The sequence below is a fragment of the Lissotriton vulgaris genome, chromosome 8 (genome assembly GCF_964263255.1).
Source record: "Lissotriton vulgaris chromosome 8, aLisVul1.2, whole genome shotgun sequence".
In the NCBI taxonomy this organism is placed as follows: Eukaryota; Metazoa; Chordata; class Amphibia; order Caudata; family Salamandridae; genus Lissotriton; species Lissotriton vulgaris.
In genome coordinates this window covers 715,222,671-715,246,427 of record NC_141696.1, presented here as the reverse complement: position 1 = coordinate 715,246,427, position 23,757 = coordinate 715,222,671, and the positions used below count along the sequence as shown (strand labels likewise).

At 46.1% G+C, this 23,757-nt stretch overlaps 1 protein-coding gene across 2 annotated transcripts in view; it reads left to right on the top strand.

Moving 5' to 3' along the window:
• SH3KBP1 (SH3 domain containing kinase binding protein 1) overlaps positions 1 to 23,757 on the top strand; it is a 1,359,457-nt gene that overhangs the window by 725,396 nt on the left and 610,304 nt on the right. For both annotated transcript variants that reach the window (XM_086934590.1, XM_086934589.1), the window contains one exon: positions 17,796 to 18,001. In XM_086934590.1, coding sequence (XP_086790716.1) covers positions 17,796 to 18,001 — 206 coding nt within the window. The remainder of the gene's footprint in view (positions 1 to 17,795; positions 18,002 to 23,757) is intronic.

The following is a 23,757-nucleotide window of genomic DNA, read 5'->3' as shown; positions in this document are numbered from 1 at the left end:
AGGCGGACATGTAGCGCGTGCCGCACTGAGTAATAGGAGTAAACCTTGGTGTTTGGATTATGTGCTCTCCATGCGTCTTTTAGGTCCCACTGTGTCGCCCATTGGGTGAGAGCCTTTGTGGCTCCAAGAGACTGTGCTTCAGACCTGGGTGGAGTCGAGCGGTCCAGCACAGTGTCTAGTACCGTGTTATAGTCCCCCCCCCCCCCCACAAAGAATCCACTGGATTCCGTGCCAGGGCGCCAATTTCTCTGAGATGCATGCTAGGAAGTTCCCCTGGTCAGTGTTTGGGGCGTATATGGATGCCAACAACACAGGCTGCCCATCTATTCGGCCGTTCACCATCACGTATCTTCCCTCTGGGTCCGCATGTGTAGCTGTCACTGTAAAGGGAGTCCCCGGCTTCACCCATAGTAGCGCCCCACGGGCATACGATGAGTACTCGGTGGCATACAGCTGACCTCTCCATCTGCGGCGCAGTGCGGCCACCTCCGCCCTGTTTAAATGAGTTTCTTGTAATAGTGCAATGTGAATCTGGTGCCTTTTCAGGTAGGAGTATATTTGATAGCGACGCGCCGGTGTGTGCATGCCTCTAATGTTCCATGTACATATTTTTACTGCAGACATTTTACCAGTGCATGCATCCCCCCCTAAGCCCACAAACAGCAGCTTTACCCAGGCCCATTTCGTCCCTCCACTCAGCTCTCCCATGACCACCCTCCTCAGTGCACTCAGCATAGTACCGGAAACCATTATAGGGTAGGCAAACAATTAACAACAAAAACCAACTGTGGGTATACCCCACCGAAATACCAAAGGGGCAGTAGCGAAACGGGCCACCGTCCATACTCTCATTAATGAGGGACAACCTTTCAAGTCTAGGGGGTAACGTGTGCTAACCACTATCTCGGCAGTTCAATGGAATAGTCGAAGAAGGAGATTAGTGTCCTTCCCCGGGCCATACATGTCATATATCAGGCAGCCATAGTCTTTGCTTCAAATTAAAACCTATTGCAGCTCCCGGGCCCCTGTCTTCAACATCTCCTATTTCCGCCTGGGCCAGTTGACCGAGGGTGGTGCGGGAAGGAAGAAAGTCCCCCAGGCGCCCCCCGCCACCACCGGTTCCCGCTTGTGTCTATGCGGCAGGGGCAATACTCACTGCGTCTGCATCCACCATCTGGCCCAAGTTCAAGTGGGGGGGGGGGAGGAGGCCTCCGGCAGCACCAGGCACCAGCCGCGCCACAGCGTTCAGCCAGCCCCCGTCGCCTGCTCCCCGTCCCAGCCGACTCCATGTTGATGTCCCATGCGTCATCCGTTCAGCAGGTCAGCTGTCTGCGGTGTGATGTCCGGTAAGTCCACCGAGAGCTGTGAGTCTGGAATTCCATAAGCGGCTTCATCGTCACTGAGGACAGCCCTCGGGCTGGTTCCTGGTGCACCCTCCGATGCCGGCGAGATGCTCAGTTGTGAGACTCTCCTGAGTGCATCTCGTTGCTCCTGGAGAACCTGTTCCGCCGGCGGAGATCGTCGTGTTGTTTCCTCCGGGCGGCGGGCCTGCGGGCCTGCTGGTCTCTGTTCCTGCGTCGACGTCTCGGACCACGTGTCCTCTGCCTCTGTTCGTACCCCTGTGTCTGCCGGGGCGCCGTGTCAGTGCCACTGTCTAGCCAGGAGCCCACCTCCTCTGGGGTGTTAAAGAAGTATGTCTTATCCTGCGCGACCACTCTCAGCTTTGCAGGGAAAAGGAGGGAGTATTTAAGGCCTGCCGTGCGCAGCCTCCGTTTTACTTCCAGGAGCGAGTGTCTTTGGCGTTGGACCTGAATGGTATAGTCCGGGAAAAACATGACTGTGGCATTGTCTATCCGTATCTCCCCGAGCCGCCTGGTCTCACGCAGGACCGTGTCCCTGTCTCGGTAGTTCAGTATCCGGATGAGTAGCGGCCTCGGGTTGGAGCCCGTGGGAAGCGGTCTCGTAGGCACTCGGTCTTCCAAGAACTCTACCCTGTTCAGGAGGTCTTGTACTTGCTTGTCGGTTTGGGCGACTCGGGGTGCAAGGTCCATCACCGTGCCTTCCAGTGTCTTGGTTCTGTCCGCCAGTTTCTTATGGTCTTCCCTCAGGTGTGTGAGGTCTATGGCGACGCCGTCTATTTTAGACTCTAGTGATGTTCTGGTCGATTGTAACGACTCCCCCAATCGCTCCATGGCAGCCAGCACACTGTCTAGTCTTGTGGTCACCTGGTCGGCAGCCATCTTGTTCAGCGTCTTCCCAGTCTTCCCTTTCGGCGGGGCGCCTCCAGTGCCGGTGCGCGTTCTGACCCCTCCGGACATGGGCAGTGCCCCTGTAATTTCAGTTCAGCCTGGGGGCTTAGGGGAGGTGGTTGCCTGTTGGCGATTGGCAGGGTCCGTCTGGGTGTCTGGTCAGCCTTGCTGGTCCAAGGGAGACGTCCCGGTCCGGTGTGCAGTGCCAGCAGTGTCTAGGAGTGGCAATGCCGCCTATTCCTGTGTGGGTGCCCGTGTGGGGGGGCCAGCCGGCGCTCCACGTGTCCTGCGCCCCAGAGTGCAGAGGTTTTCAATGTGGCAGAGCGGCAGGGCGGATGTCAGCCAGCAGCCCGGCACCACTAGGGATAGCTGGCCACTAGGGAGCAAACGTTCATCTGCCCACAGGAAGCTCAGAGCCGTCAGGGCGCATCAGTCAGGCAGTGCGCTGCAGGGCGTGTGGCGAGGGAGTCGGGGATTCCTCCTTCGGAGCTTCGCCAGGCCGCCCTGGCCGCGGGGACACGCTGCGTGGGGGATCCCCTGGTCATGAGCATCCATCTCCCCTCTTATCGTGCCCCGAGTAGCACAGTTGGACCTGTGAGTGTGCCCGTGTCCCGCCCTCAGTTCTTTCGATGCCTCTGTTCAGCCTGCGGTGCAGTCGCACAAGGAGTTGTGGGGGGAGGGCGCCCTCAGTGCGCTGATCACCACTCCGGTTCCTCCATCAGGGCCTGTCCCCGCTCAGGCGTGGGGCGCCGTCCAAGTTCCAGCGCCACTGATGTGTGCGCTATGGCATGCAGCCCCCGCCTGTGTCCGTCCTCCCCCCGTGTGTCGCCACCCCGCGTGGGGGCGGGAGGGCCACTTCAGGCAATGTCCAGGGTGCGGGGGCTCTCTCACCTGGTCTCCCAGGTCCGCCGGTGCAGTGGGAGCTGTGCCGTCAGGGTCGCGCCGTTTCCAGGCGTGCGTGCAGCAAAGCTCGGGCAGCCGCCTCAGCTGTGCTCCGCCGGCCAGGTCCTCGCGCCGCTCCAGCGCTAGCCTCACACGCCTCTCCAGGAGCAGGGGGGGGAAGCAGGGGCCAGGGTGTCCAGACGGCCCCCAGGTCTCAATACCCGGTGTGATAGGGGGTCGCGGCGGCCCGGCTCCGCGTTGCACAGCAGGGCCTTGTTGTCAGGCCCAAGCCGCGGCCTCCCGAACTCCCCCACGCCGTCCGGCTGGCAACAAGTCCCGCAAGTGGCCTTCAGGAAAGGGCGCCGCCGCCGCCTCGGGTCTCCGGTTCAAAAAACGGCCAGACTGCCCGGGATACTGCCGCCGTGGTCCGCCTGCAAAATCAGCCTGTTTCAGGAGTTACTGTCGGAGAATCGGCCTGGGGAAGGGGAGCTCAGTTCGGAGCTCTACCCTTTTGCTTCCTCCGCCATTGCGTGCTTAGCCACGCCCCCGTGACCCTCCTCCGCCATAACGGATTAAATGCAGTTTGGGCGTCTGTTGCAGGGCCACAAAGTTTACTAGCTCTGTTGTTCAAACTTAGTTTTTTTGTGTTCATTGTCCAATTTGCTTGTGTTATGTTTGTGACAGATAAATGAAGTTTCCTTGTTGCCAACTCAGTAACCGAGAACCAAAATGTCCTGGAATCTTTGGACTTTACCACTTCCATTAGTTTGATCCGCTACCTCTCTTCTACTAATTTATTTTTGTCCCACAGTGCCTTTCTGTACTTATTTCTCTAATGTCTTCTTTTATTTCGCTGCCCGAATTAATGCCACAAAGGTTTTATACACAAACACTCAACTTAGGTGCCGCAACACAGAGATATGCGAGGGTAAATTCATGCTTGCAAACAGAAATTCTGCCATCATTTTTGAAAAAATGACAAATTTGTGAGCGAATGGATTGGTCCTCTTACAGAAAGGTAGGTGATCACCCCCGCAAATATTTGGAGAAATCAACATAACTCTTAGCGATAATTCTACCGTCTGGAAATGCACACAAATGTATATCTCTCAAAGATGGAAGTGTGTTTCCTGGGTGGAACTGGTTACGGAATACCCACATATTTCATAGGGATGCCCGTTACAGTAAAGCAGTGTTTTTCATGAAAATATCTTTCCAATGTAGAATAAAAGGTTTCGTTTGGAAATGCTCATTTAATTCACATTTCTACATTTACACAGCTCAAAGTTTCCTCCGGGTTAGCTCATTCCATGTGGGTAAATTTTACCCATTCCTTGAAAATGTAGTGAATTTAATCAATGTAGCAGATTTTCTTGAAGAGGCCATAACACTTTGGAATTTGCTCTGAACATAGAACTTACCCACTATGGTATCCCATGAGCCACTAGAGGGCAGCATTTCTTTTGACACTTAAAGTAACTTTTCAGTTTCTTTACTTCTTTGTTTAATCGCAGTACACGAGAGGCTGAATAATTTGCCCATGCAGTTTGCAGTTCAAGATAGCAGGTTGCGTTTCTATTTAAATGTTCAAAATAGTAAACCCTATTATGACACGAACGTTTAATCACCCTTGACAATAAATAGAGTGCCTAAGACCCCTGGATAGAGCCACAAGCCACCTCTTAGAGACCCCCACCCTTAAACTGGGCCTGCGGGTGTGCCCCAGCCAGCAGCGCCCATTGGAATCAGACCCCTGAATTGAATAGGCGGGAAAAGGAAAAGGTAAATAATACAGTGACCGCGCAAGAGGAAAGTAGCAAATAGTATAAACACTCTATAATCCCGAGCCAGACCTGGAAGCAAGCAGAATAAATAGATAAACATCACGCCAATTGGCAAATCTACACTGAGGGCGCACATTTTGGTAATCCGTTTATTTCAACAGTGGGAGCCAGGCCTACAGCCCCAGGCTTCTAAACCCATCACAGAAATAGAGAACATAACTGGGTCTGGGCTGAGGTAGAACCAGTCTACGACAGAGGTAAATTAATTTAAATGTATTTATTTCATTCATTTTTTTAAAATTCATTTTATTTAATGGGAGAAAGTTAACGGAATTTTTCATCACCCCAGGTCATATGGCTGTCAGCCGTTCGCGCCAACTATGCCTGAACACTTGGCGTTTGCCCTTCATCCTGTTCCCACTTACAACGCTAGGTGACCACAGTGGCCCAAGAGCTTCATATTTAGGAAGTAACATCACTCTTTGACCAAAATCACAATAGTCAATTGCAGATGAGATTAATTTAATGCTGTTGACGTTGGTGGCTAACTGAAGAATAATTCAGAAAAGAGTGTCCATGGTCTTTAATTAATAGATTGCACCAAGACAACATATTCAGCTGCTCAAGAAGGCACAGCAGTGACCCACGATTAAATGGTAGATATTGTGAAAATGAGGGTGTGATTTTTTATTATGTAATAGTAATTTCGTATAGATGCCGATTAGGGGGTTATCCAGAGCTCGCATAATTTCTTTTTTTTACAATTATGCCGACTCTATAGTTTAACGTATGCCATGCAACAGTAGCCAGTCATGATACAGATGTGTCCAATATCATTTATAATTTGTTCTTGTGTACAGATGGTGTAAATTGTGATCCTACCTATTGTAAAGGTTTCAGTTATCATGCACTTGCCCACCCTTTGCATATTAAGGGTGAAACCCACAGATCTCTTTAGAAAAATGGGATTCGCGAGAAGAACACTATTTTGCCACTCCTATGTTTAGGTCGGAGCAAACCAGACAGCGCAGCTGTCTGGTTTGCTAAAGACATCTTGGGGTTATTCAGAAAGTTGACCTAGGAATGTATTCTGACCATTGCTTATCATTGGCTTTGGGGTTTGTAACTCACATTTTCTGGCTTTCTGTTTACTGGCTTTACTTGCTTTAAGCTGTCCAGCTCGAGTTTGTCCCTCCCTTTTCCAAAACCTTATTTGCTTTATTCTTCCACAAACTTGCTTTTTGTAAACAAGCCTTTAAGTCTTGCTCTTATCTTGTGACATTTGCTGTGCATTCAAAAACAGAGGCCCACTGTCAGGCTGTGTCTTCCAGGGAGCTTGGTTTTCTTTTTCTTTCTCTGACTTCAAAGGAAGAGGATTTATGTGACAATCGTACTAGCTACTGGGGTCTGCTTCAGGAAGGCTGCACAATGTTATTTTCTTTTCTACCACACAACAAAATGTAAATGTCTGTAATGAACTGTGCTGATGATCAAATCAATACATTAGGTGATGACATTTCCTCACATTATCGTTTGTGTGCCTTATACTTTTACCAGTAAAACTGTATGTTAGTGCAAATGTAATGGTCATTTCAATTTAAGATGTGTTGTCTGTAATAGCAGGAGACTACCATACCATGCATCCTCCACGTTACCCCACTCCACTCCACTCTACTCTGCACCACTCCACGCCACTGCACTCTACTCTACACCACTGTACATTATGAAACTCCACTCCACACTGTCACTGCTCTATTCTATCCACCACTCAATTCTGCGCCTCTCTGCTCTACACCACCCCGCTCTACTCTATGCCAATGCACTCTACCTCATACTATATAATGCACCACTGCACTCTTCATCACTGCACTCTACACTACTCTGTGCTACTCTACTCTAGGCCACCCTACTCTGCAGCACTGTACTCTATACCACTGCACTCTGCGCCAATGCACACTACTCTGTATCACTTCAATATACACCAGCGCACTCTATGCCAATCCTCTCTGTACCACTTTAGTCTATTCTGCACCGTTTCAATCTATTTTGAAACAGTTTACTCGACACCACTACACTCAGCGTCACTACATTCTACACCACTCTATGCCACTGCACTCTATACCAGTGCACTCTACTCAAAGCCAGTGCACTCTACACCAATCTATTCTGCACCACTGCACTCTATGCCACTATACTCTACGCCACTGCACTCTATGCCATTGTACTCGGTCACTGCACTCTACGCTACTCTATTCTACTCTGCGCCACTGCACTCTATGCTACTCTACTCTGCCCCACTTTACTCTGCGCCACTGCACTCCACACCACTCTACTATACACCACTGCACTCTACCACAGTATACTCTGCAACATTGCACACTCTGCCACTCTACTTTATAGTAGCTGTCTCACCGGCCATGCCAGCAGCCTAGAGCCACTGGTTACTAATGTAAAATGTAAATGTAAATGTAAATGTGGGTGTACTTGTAAAGCGCACTGCGAATCCATGGAGTATCCTGGCGCTGAAGACCGCTGGGGAACCCGTCCTGGTTTTCCTTGTGAGATGGTCCCTTTCTGGGTATCTCCAAGGTGAAACCAGGTATCCCCGGCGTCTGTGGGGGGCCGTTGTAGAGATGAGGCAAGCTTAATGCCCAGAGTTGCCGAGTGTGTTCCCTGATTAGAGTAGGCACCGAGGCGAGAATTATCGAGTCCGTTTTGACCCTGGTCCACGACCCTGCCGCGTTGGGAATTGAACCCTGGTCCCGGGCCGTTCTCTGCTTACGGGTCTGCTGCCTCTAACCAGTGAGCCACACCACTCCACAGCCACACCACTCCACTCCTGGCCCCTACATATTGAGTACTGTGGACATTTAAACAAAAATCTGAGAGCTCACGCAGCCCAGCTTATATATCCGCAGCCTGAAGCAATATCGCTGCCGTCATTGGTGCTTCCTACTCACTTTCACCTCAGTCCTGATGAAGACCCCGTCCCAATGCACCAATTTTGCTATCTGTTTAGGGGTCGAAACGTCAACACTTCTTTATTTTATTGTCAGGCATATTTGACAGAGAATGTATATCTGCAATTATGTTATGATTTGACATTTAATGTATTTGGCAGGAAACTGTCTGGATAGTCCTTTATCTAATTATTTACTGATGTGTATATATATGCACACTACTGTCCTTTCTCACAATCCCTTCCATGCACCTTCACGTCACCTTTTTCGTGCACCTGTTTGTTGAAAAATATTTAGTTATGATTTTTCCTGTACTTTATATCTTTTTTCATTCCAGTGCTGTGATGAAATAAAATCACATCTATTAGTGAAATAACTGTATGGTGGTGTTCTATTTCGTTCAGATACAATATATGAATTCTTGCTTTGTCTATCTGCTTTTAAATTGCTCTCCACTGTGACATTACCTTATTGTAACTCTACTTTATGCCACTCTACCTTTTATGCCACTCTACAACACTGTACTCAACACCACTGCACCACTCTGCTCTATGCCAATACACTGTACGCCACTCTACTTTGCATCACTCTACTCAATACCACTCTACTCTACCCTGCACCACCCCACTCCACTCTATGCCACTCATTCTACACCATTCTACTCTGCAACACTGCTCTCTATGACGCTGAAATCTATGTCACTCTACCCTGCATCGCTCTACTCTACGCCACTGTGTTTCATGCCAATAAACACTAAGCCACTCTAATATACACTGCACCTCTGCACTCTACGGCACTACTCTATACCACTGCACTCTACACCTCTTCACTGTACTCTGAAACAATCTACTCTATTCCACTACAGTCTACCCACTCTATTGCACTCTGCGGCACCCCACACCGCACTACTGGACTCTGCACCACAGCACTCAAAACACTGCATTCAAAACCACTGCACTCAAATTCAACACATTCTACGCCACTGCACTATATGCCAATCTACTCTGGACCCCTGTACTCTACACCACTATACTCTACTCTATGCCACTGCCCTCTGCACCACTCTACTCCTCGACACTCTACTCTGCTCCACTCTACGCCACTCTGCTGCACTCTATGCTAATGCACTCTACGCCACTCTAATCTACTGTGCACCCATGCACTCTACGCCACTTCACTCTGCCGCTCTACTCTAGTCTGTACCACTCTACTATATGCCAGTGCACTCTACCCTACTCTACTATTCACCACCACATTCTACACCAGAATAGAAGACCACTCCACACCACTCCACTCTGCAACACTACACTCTACGCCACTGCACTCCACGCCACTGCAATGCACTCAGCACCGTTTACTCTATGCCACTGCACTCTACGCTACTCTACATCACTGTACTCTATTCCAATGCACTCTACACCACTTTACTCAAAACTAATGCACTCTATTCTACTGCACTCTATGCCAATCTGCTCTGCTCCACTGTACTTTGCACCAATTCACTCTAGGCCACTCTACTTCCCTCCACTCCACAACATTCCACTTTATGATGCTCTATTCCATTAAACTCTGTTCCACTGACACTTTACTCCACTCTATGCCACTCCACTCTACAGTATTCTACTCCCCTCTATGCCATTATACTACACTACACTACTCCACTCTACGACACTCTATGCAACTCCCTCTATTCTACTCCATGCCACCTCACTCCACTCTATGGCACACTACTCCACTCCTTTCTATGCCAATACACTCTGCTGTACACCACTTCAAAGACACTCTATGATACTCTCCTCCTTCCTTGACACTCCACAATGCTGTATTCTACTCCATGACACTCCACTTCACTCAGCTCTACTCTACTGTACGCCACTCCATGCAACTCTATGTCACTCCATAACATAACACTTCACTTTACAACACTCCACGCCACTCTCCTTTACCCCACTAACTTTTAGTCATGCTGAACAGCAGTCACTCTGGTGTACAACATTGCTAAAACATATGACCAAAACCAATAGCTTGTGCATAGGCAAGACCTATTGGCTTTGCCAATGTTTGTTTGAACAATTGCTGTGTCCCACATGTGAGGTTTTATGGGATTAAAGCTCAGAGTGTATCCCCATAAGCTACGATCTTCAAACATAAATGGGCTCACAGACCCAAAGTACCTTTCAAGTGAGAGCAGACTTGTCTCTAGACCAGGTCTTTCTTTTTTATTGATTTATTAAATTACATTTATGTACAACTTACTACCGCTGATGAGTCATTGAAGTGCATTACGGCGAGTAGCACACTACCCGAGAGCCCAAAATTAGAGATCAATCCATCATTTATTAGGATTAGTCTTGTGCTCTCAAAGAAATATTCCATGTATTTGCTCCAGTTTCTTGTGGTGCATAAATGACTCAGGTGTGATCATTAGAGGGGGTTATATAAGAAGGAAAAGGTTGATGGAATGAATAGATATTGTTTGGTTGCAGGGATCTAGTGGCAAAAAAGAGATGAAAACAGGCATGCGATTTAGAGAGTTCTACATATGCAAGAGGCATGCAGACGGTAGAAGGTAGGGAGAGGGCATTCAACATAAATAAAGGAGAGAAACATTGATGGTATAAGTGGAGATTCATTTTTTTGCAATAGCATTTAATCTATCCTTACTGATTAACGTAAATATATAAAACATGATTTTTGCGCAAACCAGGGTATATAGTTCCTAATGTGAAAGGGGAGATGGGGGAAGGGGGGACAGGGGATTTAGGTATCAACAGAAAGGAAGTGAGGAGTGCTCCTTTAGAAGCGAGGGCCCTCACACACCCAAGGGGTGTCATGCTTTATCATCGGGCAGCTCCTCATTGGGCCGGCGCCTCAATGTCCAATGGGCCCTGCAAAGGAGCTCTTTGCCGGGGGTCTTTTTTTTTTTTGCTGATGTGAGATGGATGGAGTGGTAGGGCATGCGGTGAAAGGAAGTATGAGTAGAAGTGGAGGAAGAGTGTGTGAAAAATAGCATGGCCGTTCTCAGTTGGTGGAGCGATTTGCCTGGTTAATTCCGATAATGAATGAGACTCCTCCAGCTAACTACTTACGTGACCACCAGCAATTTTTCACACACCCTTTCTCGACTTCTCCAATTGGTTCCAAGGCCGTGGCCAAATAAAGTAGAAACTGGCACAAATTTTTGACCAGGATGTTGCAGTTTTAGTTGGGAGTGGAAATTGATTTTTTTATGCTGATGATCCAGTCTCCTGGTGTTGCAGCAGAGGTGATGGCTGGGGTCTTCTCTGGGTCCCAGGTAGGGGCAATCCCTAAAGATGGTTGGTTCCCATACCTATGACTGATTTTCACTCGCAGCGTTAGGTGGTCTCATGTCTGCTGGTCTCCTTTTTTTTCTTGCCCCGATTTGATTGCACCTAAAACTTCAGTATTGTGACTCTTTTTGAAAGAGAGTAAGAGGCATAAAAGTATGGTGATAAAACAACACACACACTCTCTCTCTCTCTCTCTCTTTTTTTTTTGCTTCTCTCTCCCTCTACCTCACTCATGGGCAATCTGCCTAAAAGCTGCATACTCGTGGCTTATATTCATTTATCAAAATGTTGTCATGCAAGCCTTTGATCCTGCTCTCTCTCTTTGGGTGCACTGCCAATGGTCTTGCCAAGTCATTATCCCTCCTGTGGCTCGGCTCAGCCCTTATATGCACAGTGATCTGGGCTCCTCGCCATTCTCAAATAGCTCAATTTCAAAGCAGTTACTGAATTCGGATACATAGAAAGAATGGAGATTCTCTTGCTAGCATGACAATTTGTTTCATTTTTTCAACATTGGTTAGTCATAGTCTATCAAGACCCCTTTGCTTCCCGGAAGAGATCTGTTCTTTAAATATAGCGTTTGAACCTAGACACATTCATGTGAAATCACATATTGTGCCTCTTGATTTCACAAATGTTCCTGCATGGCTTACCCGCTTAATGCTCTTGGTAAGCATTTCTGCTTTTATCAATGAATAATCCGTCTCATATCTCATTCCTTCTGGATGCTTGTTTTATGTCCCGAATCAAGCTTCTCAACGACGAAGAAGTAGGTATGCTTGACGAAGCTTGACAATGACCTCGTCATTCAGTTAGGTAGTTTTGGCCGACTGCTGGTTATCAGGGGCTTCATGAAAGGCACACTTTGGTTTGTAATGTGTATCGCATAATTTGTCAATATCTCAGCAATTGGAAGTCATAATGCTATAGCCTAGGATTCGAAGTAATTACATAAGACATTTGGGTCTGCATAATTCAGGACAATTGTATGATGCATATGGGGTTCGGACTTTCTCTTCTCTCCAGGAGACATATGGGCTTCTACAATGTCATTTTTTTAAGTGCCTGCAGTTTAGGGACTATCTCTAAAAAAGATGTGAATATAACCGGGATGGTGAAATACCTGAGATTCTCACATATCTGTATCAGCCAACAAGGGAGACAGGCTGTACTAAGGTAAACACAATGTATCGGGGGTTTAGGTATCATGTCACAGACGATAGCGCGCAGCTGGTATCAACATGGACCCAGCGGCTCTTGACTACAGTTATGGCTGCTGAAATACAAAATGCTCTTGTAATACTAGACCAGTCAACAATCTCTGTCAATCTCAAACTACAGCAATTTAGGACTGTGTGCATGCTATATCATATGCCGGAGAGCATTTTTAAATGGACAGGGACTGACACTTCAGAGCGTCTATATAGCCCTAAATGCCACCTAAAGGGTGCAGATATTGTTCATATGTTCACTGACTGCCCGCTGCTTAAAGAATTCTGGGACAGTATGTTTCATCTGGTATCGGTGCAGCTAGGGTTCGAAATCTGGAAGTGATTCAGCAGGCTATTATCACATCTTCTTAAAGCAACACAAAGTACTTCTATTTCCTCTACTTAATTTTGTCAGATTATAGAGAATACACCATAGAGTTCACAATTTCTTCCTGTTTCACAGCGGCGGACTGTCATTGGCGGAACGTTAGCCAGGGTAGTGTCTATTTTATCCTGGAAGCCGGGAGATCATAGCTGAGTTGACAGTTCCTAGTGGCCTCCTGTATCTGATTCACAACCACGGCCGGACTGGGAACAGCAACCAGCCCTGGCAATCTGCTCAACCGGCCTGGTTGCGTGTTTGTGGGGGGATGGCTAGTAAGAAGTACCACTGCCGCTTGTGTCACCGGGAGAACACTGCTGCAAAACTGGCACCCAGTAACAAAACTGGCCCCCACCCTTCCGGCTCACCGGGAAAACACCCGGTGCCCACTACAGCCAGCCCGGCCCTGTTGACCGCTCTCCTGCTAGGGGTGACATTCGGAGAAGCTTGAAGAAGGGCATCGTCATTGATGATATATGTTACTGACCAAAATAAGGCAAGTTGGGGAAAGGCAGGGCATCTTGGAGTTTAGATTCCTCAGTATGAAGACTATGAGGACAATCATGTCAGAGCAGAGCAGGAGGAAATAGTTGCATACCATGATGTTTAATATTTGATAGAATATGATGTTAAGGCTGTGATTGGCTCTCTGAGGAGGATGGTTCTTTTGTCGACCACTCCTTGGGCATATGCATCCAAATTGGTTGTCTGCTGTGACTTTTAAGACGTCCAAGAGGTAAACCGTGCATATTCGATGTGAAGGGTGATTTTGCCAGATCAAGAAGGTGTGTAAGCATGGCGCAACTGTAATAGGATTCTGGTCCATTGATACACTTTACAAGCGACATTCAAAGCACGTGAAGCGGAGGCCAGGTAACTCCCACAGAATGACTGTTGGTGATGATAAGGTTAGGGGGAACAGTCTGGGATCATTCTATTGATGTTGCTAGAGTGCTTTACTGTTGGAGAGAGCTCTTGTGAAGTTCGTTGAAATTTCAAGAGCAGGGTCTGACTTCGGTGAAGAGGAACCGGGGGTGGGGTAAAGGTTTCGAGCAGCACTTGTCTTTTTGAGAGAATATGTAGAAAAAGTCAGCTCAGGCAGACCCTTTGACCAGACTGCTGAGGTGGACTGACTGATGGCAGATTTGTTTGCTGAGCTGCTGGGTTTCCCATTTAGCGGGGATCAGTATTGGTGGTAGACTTGGCTAAGTCCCCCAAAGCAGGTTGTGTAGATCTCAAGAGAGTACAGTGAGGACACTGAGTCACAGAGGATAGAGTCCCTCTCAACAATGGGTGATGCAATTGTTGGCCAAGAGGTGTGGGCGGGACACTTGGACACATGTTTGGATAAATGCAAGGATCGATTGAAAGCTTTTAAGTTCCTTGTTGGCATATACTATAACATTAATAGTGTTGACGATAGTAAAAATCAACCTACAAAGCACATGTTTTGTTTGTAATGATTGAAACTGTTTCACTGCTGGTAGGTTTGGGGGATTCAGGAGGAATATTCAGATATGAGTGCCTTTACCCAAGATGGTAAGTCGGGAGTGGTGAAGAGAAGCTTGGCTTTTCACAGTCTTTACAGTGGTCAGCAATAAGAGTTTATGGTTCTGAGTGACAATGCCCTTTGTGATGTTTTAACTTGGTTCTTCTGTGCTTCACCTTACTGGCCAAATAAAATCAAAGCATGTTACCCTTGCTTTGATTTGGTAGCTTTGGTGGATTGTGGGTAAGACGTCAGGCCGTGACAAATAGGTGAGTTGGCCTTTGGGTGTGGAGAAGCTACTGCGTGGGTTTGAGTGCTTGAGAGTGGTAAGCCTATTAGGCTGTTAATTAGAAATACCTATGATTGCATTTAATGGGTTTGTTGACATTTTTATTTTCATGGCTTGTGATGGTGCTTTCTCACTTCTAATTAGTCTTGGGGGGGCATGTACCTTTATTTAGACTGTACAAGGCAAACCATGTGAGAGTTTGTTTGTGATTGCAAAGTGCCTGATTGGTCTCATGTTTAGGCTTTCAAGTATGATCTTTCTGTGTGTTGAGTACCTGGTTCCCTAAGAACTTTGTTTCCTGGTCTCCAAAATCGAAGTTGGGAAATTGGAATGAGAAGTAGGTAGATTGGATATTGCGTGGTGTTCTTAATTGTTTAGAACTGAAAGTGTTTTGTATTTTTTAAACACGCATTTTAAAATAACAGTAAGATCAACCATCATTTAGTCATTTTAGGTAATCTATATGCATACCATCCTTAATGTATTTTATGGTCATGCCTGTATGTCACTAGTGCCTGTATTTAATTTCTGTGCCACATTCAGTCCTTCTTCGCTTTCTACATTAGGTTTAGCAAAAAGGAACACTCCCACGAAGGACACAACCTGTGTTTTAAGGACGTCATATAATTACATTTTCCAGAGGATCACTATATATGTGCACCTGGGCTGAGAGGGGTTGTTTAGTGAAGAGCATTGCCAGGCAAACTGCTGAGCACAGAGGCTTCAACGATTGGTGTCGGTACTTTTCAAAGGTTATAGATCATCCAATGCCCTTCATAGTTTCTGATGAGGGAGAAAATGAGTGAATTAAAATTGGCAGGCTGCAACATTCCAGACAATCAAAAATGTGCGTAGGGAGTCAATTGGGGCAGAGCCCCAAAAGAGAAAGAAAGCATCCTGAGGTAGTGGGGCTATCGCGAATGGCTGGCGAGTCTGTGATATGTGGCATAATGACCTTGTGGGGATGGGAACTGTCGGTGATTAGCAAGTCCTAAGGCAGCATGGGAAGGAGGGTATGACCCTAGCTAGAACAAAATGTAACAGAGCCTACTATGTTTAGTGACGTACAGCATTGGCGAGTACTGCCCAAATGAGATGGTAAGTCTGGATGGCGTCTTCTAAGGCCACAGAAAGCAAGGGAGAGCGGCACTGGTAAGTCATAAATTCTAGCTGTTAGGAGCAGGGGCCCTGAAATCAAGGATGTAACACCATCCTTCATTTCAGTGCCCCTGCTCCTAAAATAAAAATAAATAAAATACCTACTTAATATTATTTGATTCATGGACTTCATTCTAACAGATGGGGAATGTGGAAGGAGAGCCATGGCAATATAAGGGCTACACTGTGCTAGTCTATTTGAACAAAGTGCTATCTGACTGAATGCCAGCTGAGGCACCGGGGGAGTCGGTCAAAAGGCCACTGGTAAACAGACTTGCCCTGCTCTGAGGATCCAGCCTCTCTCCCTCGGTAGTGCCAGTTGGCTGCTAAGTTGAGATCAACATGTGAAACTCAGGCTGTCACAAGCTAGCTCGGTGAAGGAGCTGACCAGTTTGGGAATTGATGGATGCAGCAGGAGGGCGCAGATGAAAGACAGAAAAGGCAAATTACTATGCATTTGGGAGACTGCCCTGGTGGGCCAGGAACAGCCATACGCCCATCTCAGGGCTGTGGAGAATAAAGAACTGGTTAAAGCGGACCAGCAATGGTGTTCTAGTTGAGGCTGCCTGTTTGGGCCATGAATCATACTGTGGCCACCATCTTTTCTTAGAGCAGAGGCTCTTTGCTTATGGTCCAGTATTATTTTGAGCCATCAAGCTTTCTGGCGTGCTGACTATTGTCTACAGTTGATCATTTGTTATTGTCTCATCCTGCTACAATTGCTATTGTCTACAGTTGATAAAACCCAATACAAATTGTTTAATCATCATGCCTGTAAAGCTCTGTGCCTTATGCTGAAGTCTTCACCACCCAGTGTACGAATGTATGCAAGGAGTGAAATGCCCCTAGCTTTGCCCAGTTCGAGGGAGCTTTCTTTATTTGCCATCTTGTTGATTAGGTGTGGATATAGCGTTGTAATTCTCTCTCTGTCCTCCATCGCTTTAAGAGCCAGTCTTTTCTACAGGTAATTAGTGGAGACACGTGTGAGGAGCATTAACACAGAAAAGGTGATTGTGCAGGCAGAATAGCCTAGACTTTGGAGGAGATGGAACAAGGAGCTGCAGCAGTAGTGAGGCATTAATGGGCAGGGATTAAGGAAAGTGATGCCGAGTTGAGGTAAAGCAGTTAATCACAGGGAGGAGTTTTACTGTGAAGGGCGAAAGGGTCTTAATGTTTCCCCTTTGAATTGTTATGCATATTGTATTGAATCAAACAAAAGTTCTGACAGGAGAAGATCCTTGTTGAAAATACTCTAAATTACAGTGGCATCTACAGGGGGTGGGAGGGCATGCAAAATAAAATAAGAATGAATAAATAAATTATCTGAACGTGACGTACTCCGCTCCGGTCCTCTTCTCCCTGCCGGAACTGGATGCAGCAACTCCCTTGAGCAATCAGGACGCTGCTCTCACGCAGCATGAGAGCAGCGCCCTGATTGGAGGGAGTGGCCTCACTTGGCGCCCCACAGCGTTCCAGAGGCTTGCACTTGCTCTAACCCAGCTGTCTTAAGAAAGCTGGGTTAGAGATGTTTAAAAAGTGTGCACGTGTGTGTGGGCGGCCGTCGCAAGGTGGCGGCCATAAAGACATGTGCACTTTAAATAAGTGCAAGGACAGCCCGCCCTCCTCCCTGCTGCTGTCACTTAGCAGCGCCACCACCCCCTTCCTAATGCTCTGCTCGGGACAGAGATGAAAAATATAATGGTAATAAATAACTATTTTATTTTTCAGGGTTGTGGGGGGATTTTAAGTGGGGCGACGATCCTCTGCTCCAACAGAGGAGCCATCCCAGCTAAATTATTTAAAGAACTCTTCCTTGGCAACCACGAGGCTCTGTATGCTCATTCTCACCCTTATCCATCTCCTGAATAGCTAACCCCAATTTATGTTCCGTTCAAACTTTGAAATATTTAATAAAGTTGAGTAGATTAGGTGATGTTGACTTGGATATCACTTATTGGCACATCAGATTACTGCTGGCAGCAATCACACCTGTACATTGGTCACTGCTGGATGCAAGCCTGTAAAGTTTGGATTTTTGCAGTTACGCAAAATAGTTTTTTCATATTAATGTGTTTTGCAGGTGCAAAGGATGCCACCGGCTCAGAGAGTGATGGCGGTGATTCGAGCAGCACAAAATCAGATGGGGCCAATGGGACATTGACGGGTGAAAGAAACCAGCCCAAGAAGATCCGAGGATTTGGCTTTGGGGATATTTTTAAAGATCGACCAATCAAGCTGAGGCCAAGGTCCATAGAAGTAGACAACGACATGCTTCCACCTGAAAAGGTATGTGCTTATTTCTTAGTATTACATTTAAGGTGGTTGAAAATGTCTGGGTATTTTTAACCCCTTGACCACGGCGCAAATTCCACCGCGGTGCTGAGGAAATAGAGAGTGGGCGGGGTTCGGACGGCTGGGGGCCTTCCTCCGCACACGCCCACCGTGACGCGTGATGGCTCCCGGCCGTCACGCGCACGCAAGGTATTAACAACTCTAGTGCCATTTGTTCTAAATTTGTATTTTTTAATAGCTCTTTACTTCTTGAAGAAGCAACCGCCATCTTACCCACAGAAATACAATTTGTGATATCTTGGCCAGTGCTTTGAACCCAGTTGCACATGTGCTCCCATACAAAATGATTCAGCTTTGCTTCATGCCTGGTAGTGCTCAATTGTAATGCTGCGGTTCTCTGGGGCATTAGGAGGGGACTTGACTAAATAAGAGACTTGTATTGTATGGCCAGTGCTTAATTTGAGCCAGTGGGGGCCACCAGCACATATTTATGGGTAACAGCATTTTTCCACATCATATGTTGTTTACTGAGTGCAAGAGAGAGATAACACAAAGATCGTAAAGATGGAAAAACCGTCACAAATGGAGAAAGTAGGAACCTGCAAGAGCGTGATAAAGGGGCAGGCAGTGGCATAACAAAACCCCCACAGCCCAGGTGTTGGGGGGGGGTTGATCTCAGGGGACCCCCTTAGATACTGGCAGTTACCTGTTGCGAGAGTTCCAGACTTTGCAGGGGGAGGTCAATCAAGTTTCGGTAAGCCACTGGGGGCAGGGACTGCCTGTAGTGGATTGAAGAGGCATGAGTTAGATTTAAGGCTGCTAGCCTTGGTTTTTGGCACACTGAGATTTAATTGCGCTGCTTGCAGGCTTCCGGGCAGAGCTTGGGTGCCGGATCGCTTTCTTTCACAAATTAAGCATCGGGTATGGCACTATGAAAGCATCATCACTAGGCACATTCTACAGCCAATTGCAACTAGAGTTCAAAAAGAAAGGTCTTAAGATTGGTTTTTCAAAGGCAAGATTGTTGAACTGGGTTAGGATTATCGTGATGCTTTGTTCTGTAACATTGGTACATACAGTGTGAAACGAGTAGAGGTCAATGGATCTTGAGTAGGTTTCAACGAGACTAACACAAGAACATATGTAACAGAAGGTTTGTATTTCCATTATTATAAATTACAAATGCCAGCAAACCTTAGAAGTGAGCATCTCCTCTGGCGCAGGCCGTCTTAGCCCCTGCCTGGACAAATTGTTGAAAGTACATCTGAGGTGATGAGAGAAGAAAGCTGATTTGTATTATTCTGGCAAAACACATGTTTTTAGGCCTTTGATTTTACAAAAATATTATATATATATATATAACTATATCCATCTATATATATTCATAGAGACTGTCCGACCAGCCCTCTTCAGTTGTGTCATTTAAAGTATTTTGTTCCGCCCATTACAGGATATAGCAAGGGAATATGGGTTGGCCCACTTTAGTCACTCACTAACGTCTCTGTGACTTCAGTCACTGGCTGAAGGCCTTCTGCACTTTCTCAAAGAGCACATCCTCACAAAGTAGCTTCATTCAGTACCAGGGACTGCTATGGTGAAGTGTGCTTTGTGAGAACAAAAATATTTATGCTTTGAGCCAATGTTTATTTATTATATTAGGGGGGCCCGATAGTTCCTCAGAAATAAAGTTTTACAAAAACGATGACAAAACAATAATTGATAAAGCTGAATAGCTGGCAGCCAACACCAGGCATGTTCGCTTTGCCAGTGCTTTTGGCAGATGAGTTGTTGCTTTTTAGAAGTCACACAAGAAGTTCATTAAAAGTGGTAGGTAACATAAGGTAATCTTTTAAATTACAAATTATAGTTAGGAAAGCAGGAGTTAGGTCAGATTTTCCTATAAAAGAAAATGTTTTGTCGGACTCTAACACGTTCAGGAATGTCACATTAAGTTTCTGCTCCTAAAGAATTCATCAGGCCATTCATGCTGTTCAACATACCAGTGGAATTAATATGGTTTCTCATTTCCACAACAAAATGACTTTCTCCAGTATATTTTATTTAATTAACGTCTTGAGACATATCCAAAAGGCTTTTTCCAATTAACTTCAGTTGCTAGGCCTTTTGGAAATCCAGTTTCTCTAATTTTGGATCCCTGCATTTCCACCCTTTTTTTCCATTCCTAGAAACATCCATAAATCAAATCTCACAAGACTATTTGTTTTTTTCCTATTAGGATCTAGGGTGGAAACCTCAATCCAGGTCTTCAGCAACACTGTCTCCAGTCGTGAAGACCTGACCCTCAGGTCATTGTTTTTCCCGATGTGTTAGTCAAATTAGTTCAAAGAGAGCAAAACAAGTCTGCAACATCCAGAATGCATTAAGTTATCCCCAGAGGTCAAGAACCGGACACTGTGTCTGGAATGACCTGGAGGATGGTGGTCATCTTAGAAGAACCGATTGGTTATTAGTTTCACAAGAAGACCAGAGGGCATGGACTGAACCGGCTTCCTATCCAATGTGTATCAAGGGATTCTCACCAGTTTACTTCTATAAATCCTAGTAGTCTAGCAAAGTATTAATCTTAAATGTATTAATCTTATTGAATAAATAAATGTAGTGTGATACATTTCCATGCCAATGTTACATATACAAATAATACTCCTGTGTCTACTTATGTTACTCAGAGATTGAGATCTCTGAATTACAACAAATGTGCTTAACCTTGTGCGGAATGTCCTCTTCGTGCGCCAAGTTTATCTTTGTGCCCCCTCCTTTCTCCTAATTGGCAGTGACCACTGATGCCTTGGAGCTGGCTGCTAGTGGGGAGTCCGAACCACATTCTTTGTGAACCCTACAGATTTCTCGAGTAAGAGTAATAACACATCATCATGACCTACTTCCTTAGGTTCAATGGACTTTTGCTATTTCTGCATGGCAAAAATAATACGGGTTACCCCATGCAACCCCACTGTAATGTTTTATACCAGATAGCAATGTTATGTGTTTGTGCACTCAGTTGAAGAGATATCATCATTAGACTTTGACGCACAGCGAGAAGTGCAGAAAAGGGAAAGTCAGTCAGTCAATACTCTTTTATTTCGGCCAATAGCCATAAAAGAGACAAGCATAAAAAACATTTTTTAAAAAGAAATACCAAGTCTTGTAACTAAGTACATAATGCAAAGCATAAAAGTGGCATCCAGCCACAAAATACAATAAAATAGAGAAATAAAATTCATGAAACAAAATGGAAAGAGAAGGAGAATGATCTGAAAACTAAAAAAAGGAGAAAGCTGAAATAAAAAAGTGCAAGAACGAGATAAGGAGAAGTGTAGGGTGATGGAAGGAAGAGGCACCAAATGGAATCAAGACTCTGCAGCCTTGGTACCCGGCAACCCAGTTATTCATCAGAAAAAGTCACTTCGACTCTTAAGAGCATTTTTGGTCCCTTGCAACTATATATTTTTGCAAATGAATCGCTGTGAGTAAGCATGCGGGTGTTGAGTCTATGAGATTGGGATTTCGACTAAACCTGTCGTGGGTTTACCAAGCTGTTGTGTGTAAATTTAGTTAGATTGTAAACCTCGTGCTTGTTACAAATGTCAACTACACGCCACAGGGCCACCAGCTTTGATGAAGATCAGATACAGCAGCAAATGTGCTGGAAGAGGGATACATGCTTACCAGACTATTTATAGTACGCTAGTTCTGTCAGGTTATCCAAATGCTTTGTATTCCCTTTTAGCCTAATTTGTGGCATTCATGCACCAGGGGATGGAAATGTAATCAGTGGTGGCTCCTCCGTTAAGGCGGAGCTGCGTTGCCCCACAGGAGAAATAAAATTATAATAACACCATGTTATTATCGTTTTATTTTTTAATACTTAGAAGTCATTATCTTAGGTACCTCCCCCTCCGCCTGGGATGACTCTTGGTGGCCAGAGGCCCTTGGAAAAGCACCCATCCCGACGGACCACGCAAGGAACCTGGGGGTCATCCTGGACTCCTCACTCTCTATGAACAGACAGGTCAGCGCCGTCTCATCATCTTGCTTCAACATTCTTCGCATGCTCAAAAAAACATTTCGCTGGATCCCCACCGAAACCAGAAAAACGGTCACCCATGCACTGGTTACAAGCCGCCTGGACTACGGAAACACCCTATACGCCGGTACCACCGCAAAACTCCAGAAAAAACTCCAACGCATCCAGAACGCATCAGCCAGACTCATACTAGACATCCCGCGTAAAGACCACATCTCTAGTCACCTGAAAAACCTCCACTGGCTCCCCGTCAATAAGAGGATTACTTTCCGCCTCCTAACCCACGCACACAAAGCACTTTACGAACTTGGACCCGACTGCCTCAACACACGACTTTCCTTCTACACCCCCTCCTGCCAGCTACGATCCTCCAACCAAGCCCTTGCCACCGTACCTCGCATCAACAAAACCACCATGGGAGGTAGATCCTTCTCCTACCTGGCAGCTAAAACCTGGAACTCACTCCCCACTCACCTTCGTCTCACTCAAAACCACCTAGCATTCAGAAAGCAACTTAAAACTTGGATATTCGACAAGTAATTCCCCACCCTTCGTCAAGCGCCTTGAGACCCTCTGGGTATGTAGCGCGCTATATAAATCTTTTGACTTGACTTGACTTGACTTACTAGCTCTGTTGTGTTTCTTTTAGATGGGGTGCAGGGTGGGGCTGACTGGGCTCCGCACATAGCAGGGGGAGGAGTGGTGAGCACTTTCTAAGTGTGCATGATGGTTTGGCTGGCCGTCTTGGGCCGGCCAAACAGACATGCGCACTTCGCACGTTCTCCACACAGGTGTATTGCACTGCTGGGTGGAGACTATGCACATGTTCATACTACCTGATGGAGCGCCGAACCAGGCCACTCAGACCAATCATGACGCTGCTGAGGAATCCAGTGCTCACTTGGTTTGCACATGCCAATGTTTGGACTATGCACGTTGCACTTTATTGAAACCTCTGTTTTTAAAATATGGCATACGCACCTGGGCAAATGCCATGAAATTTCTCTTCAATTTGGAGACTGCAATAGAACGGGTCAGATTAGCGAAATTTGCACATCAGGTGAAAGAACTTTTAAGTAAATACTCAAACAAGGACTAAAATTAGATTGTAGTTTTAATCTAGTGTTTCTCACTGCTTTACCTTTGCTAACTCCCCGTTGCTACTTCCCACCTGCTTCTCTGTTCACCCCACTACCCTTTTTTTAATTTTTAGTTTTTTGGAAGGTGGCAGGACCAAATTGCTGCCTCCCCCTCCGCCTTACAGAAAAGCTTTTTTCAAGCTACTCCAGTTTAATTTTTTTAATTTACTCGTTCATGTTGGATTGGTAAAAACAAATGGCAAGTGTGTCATTTTGCATAAGTGCATATGCATGGGGATGCATGCACATTCTTACCAAATATCGTGGGTCCCACAAGTGGTCTTGTCATTGCATATCTACTTTTTCTTTTGTTTTTGTTTTGGCCAATGCTGCACAGCATCTGCAACAAATGGTTTTTAGCTGGTGCGAAACAGCATGAACTAAAAGTATTGGCTATATGTCCTTAAAAGCAGCTCCTAAATTATTGGCAATATTGGCTTTGCCAATTCTAGTTTTATATTTTGAAAGGAAACTCTCATATTAAGAAAACAAAATATTACACGCTTCATTTAATGAAAAATGCAATTTGGTTGAGACAAATATGGAATGCTGACTGGTGTATAACC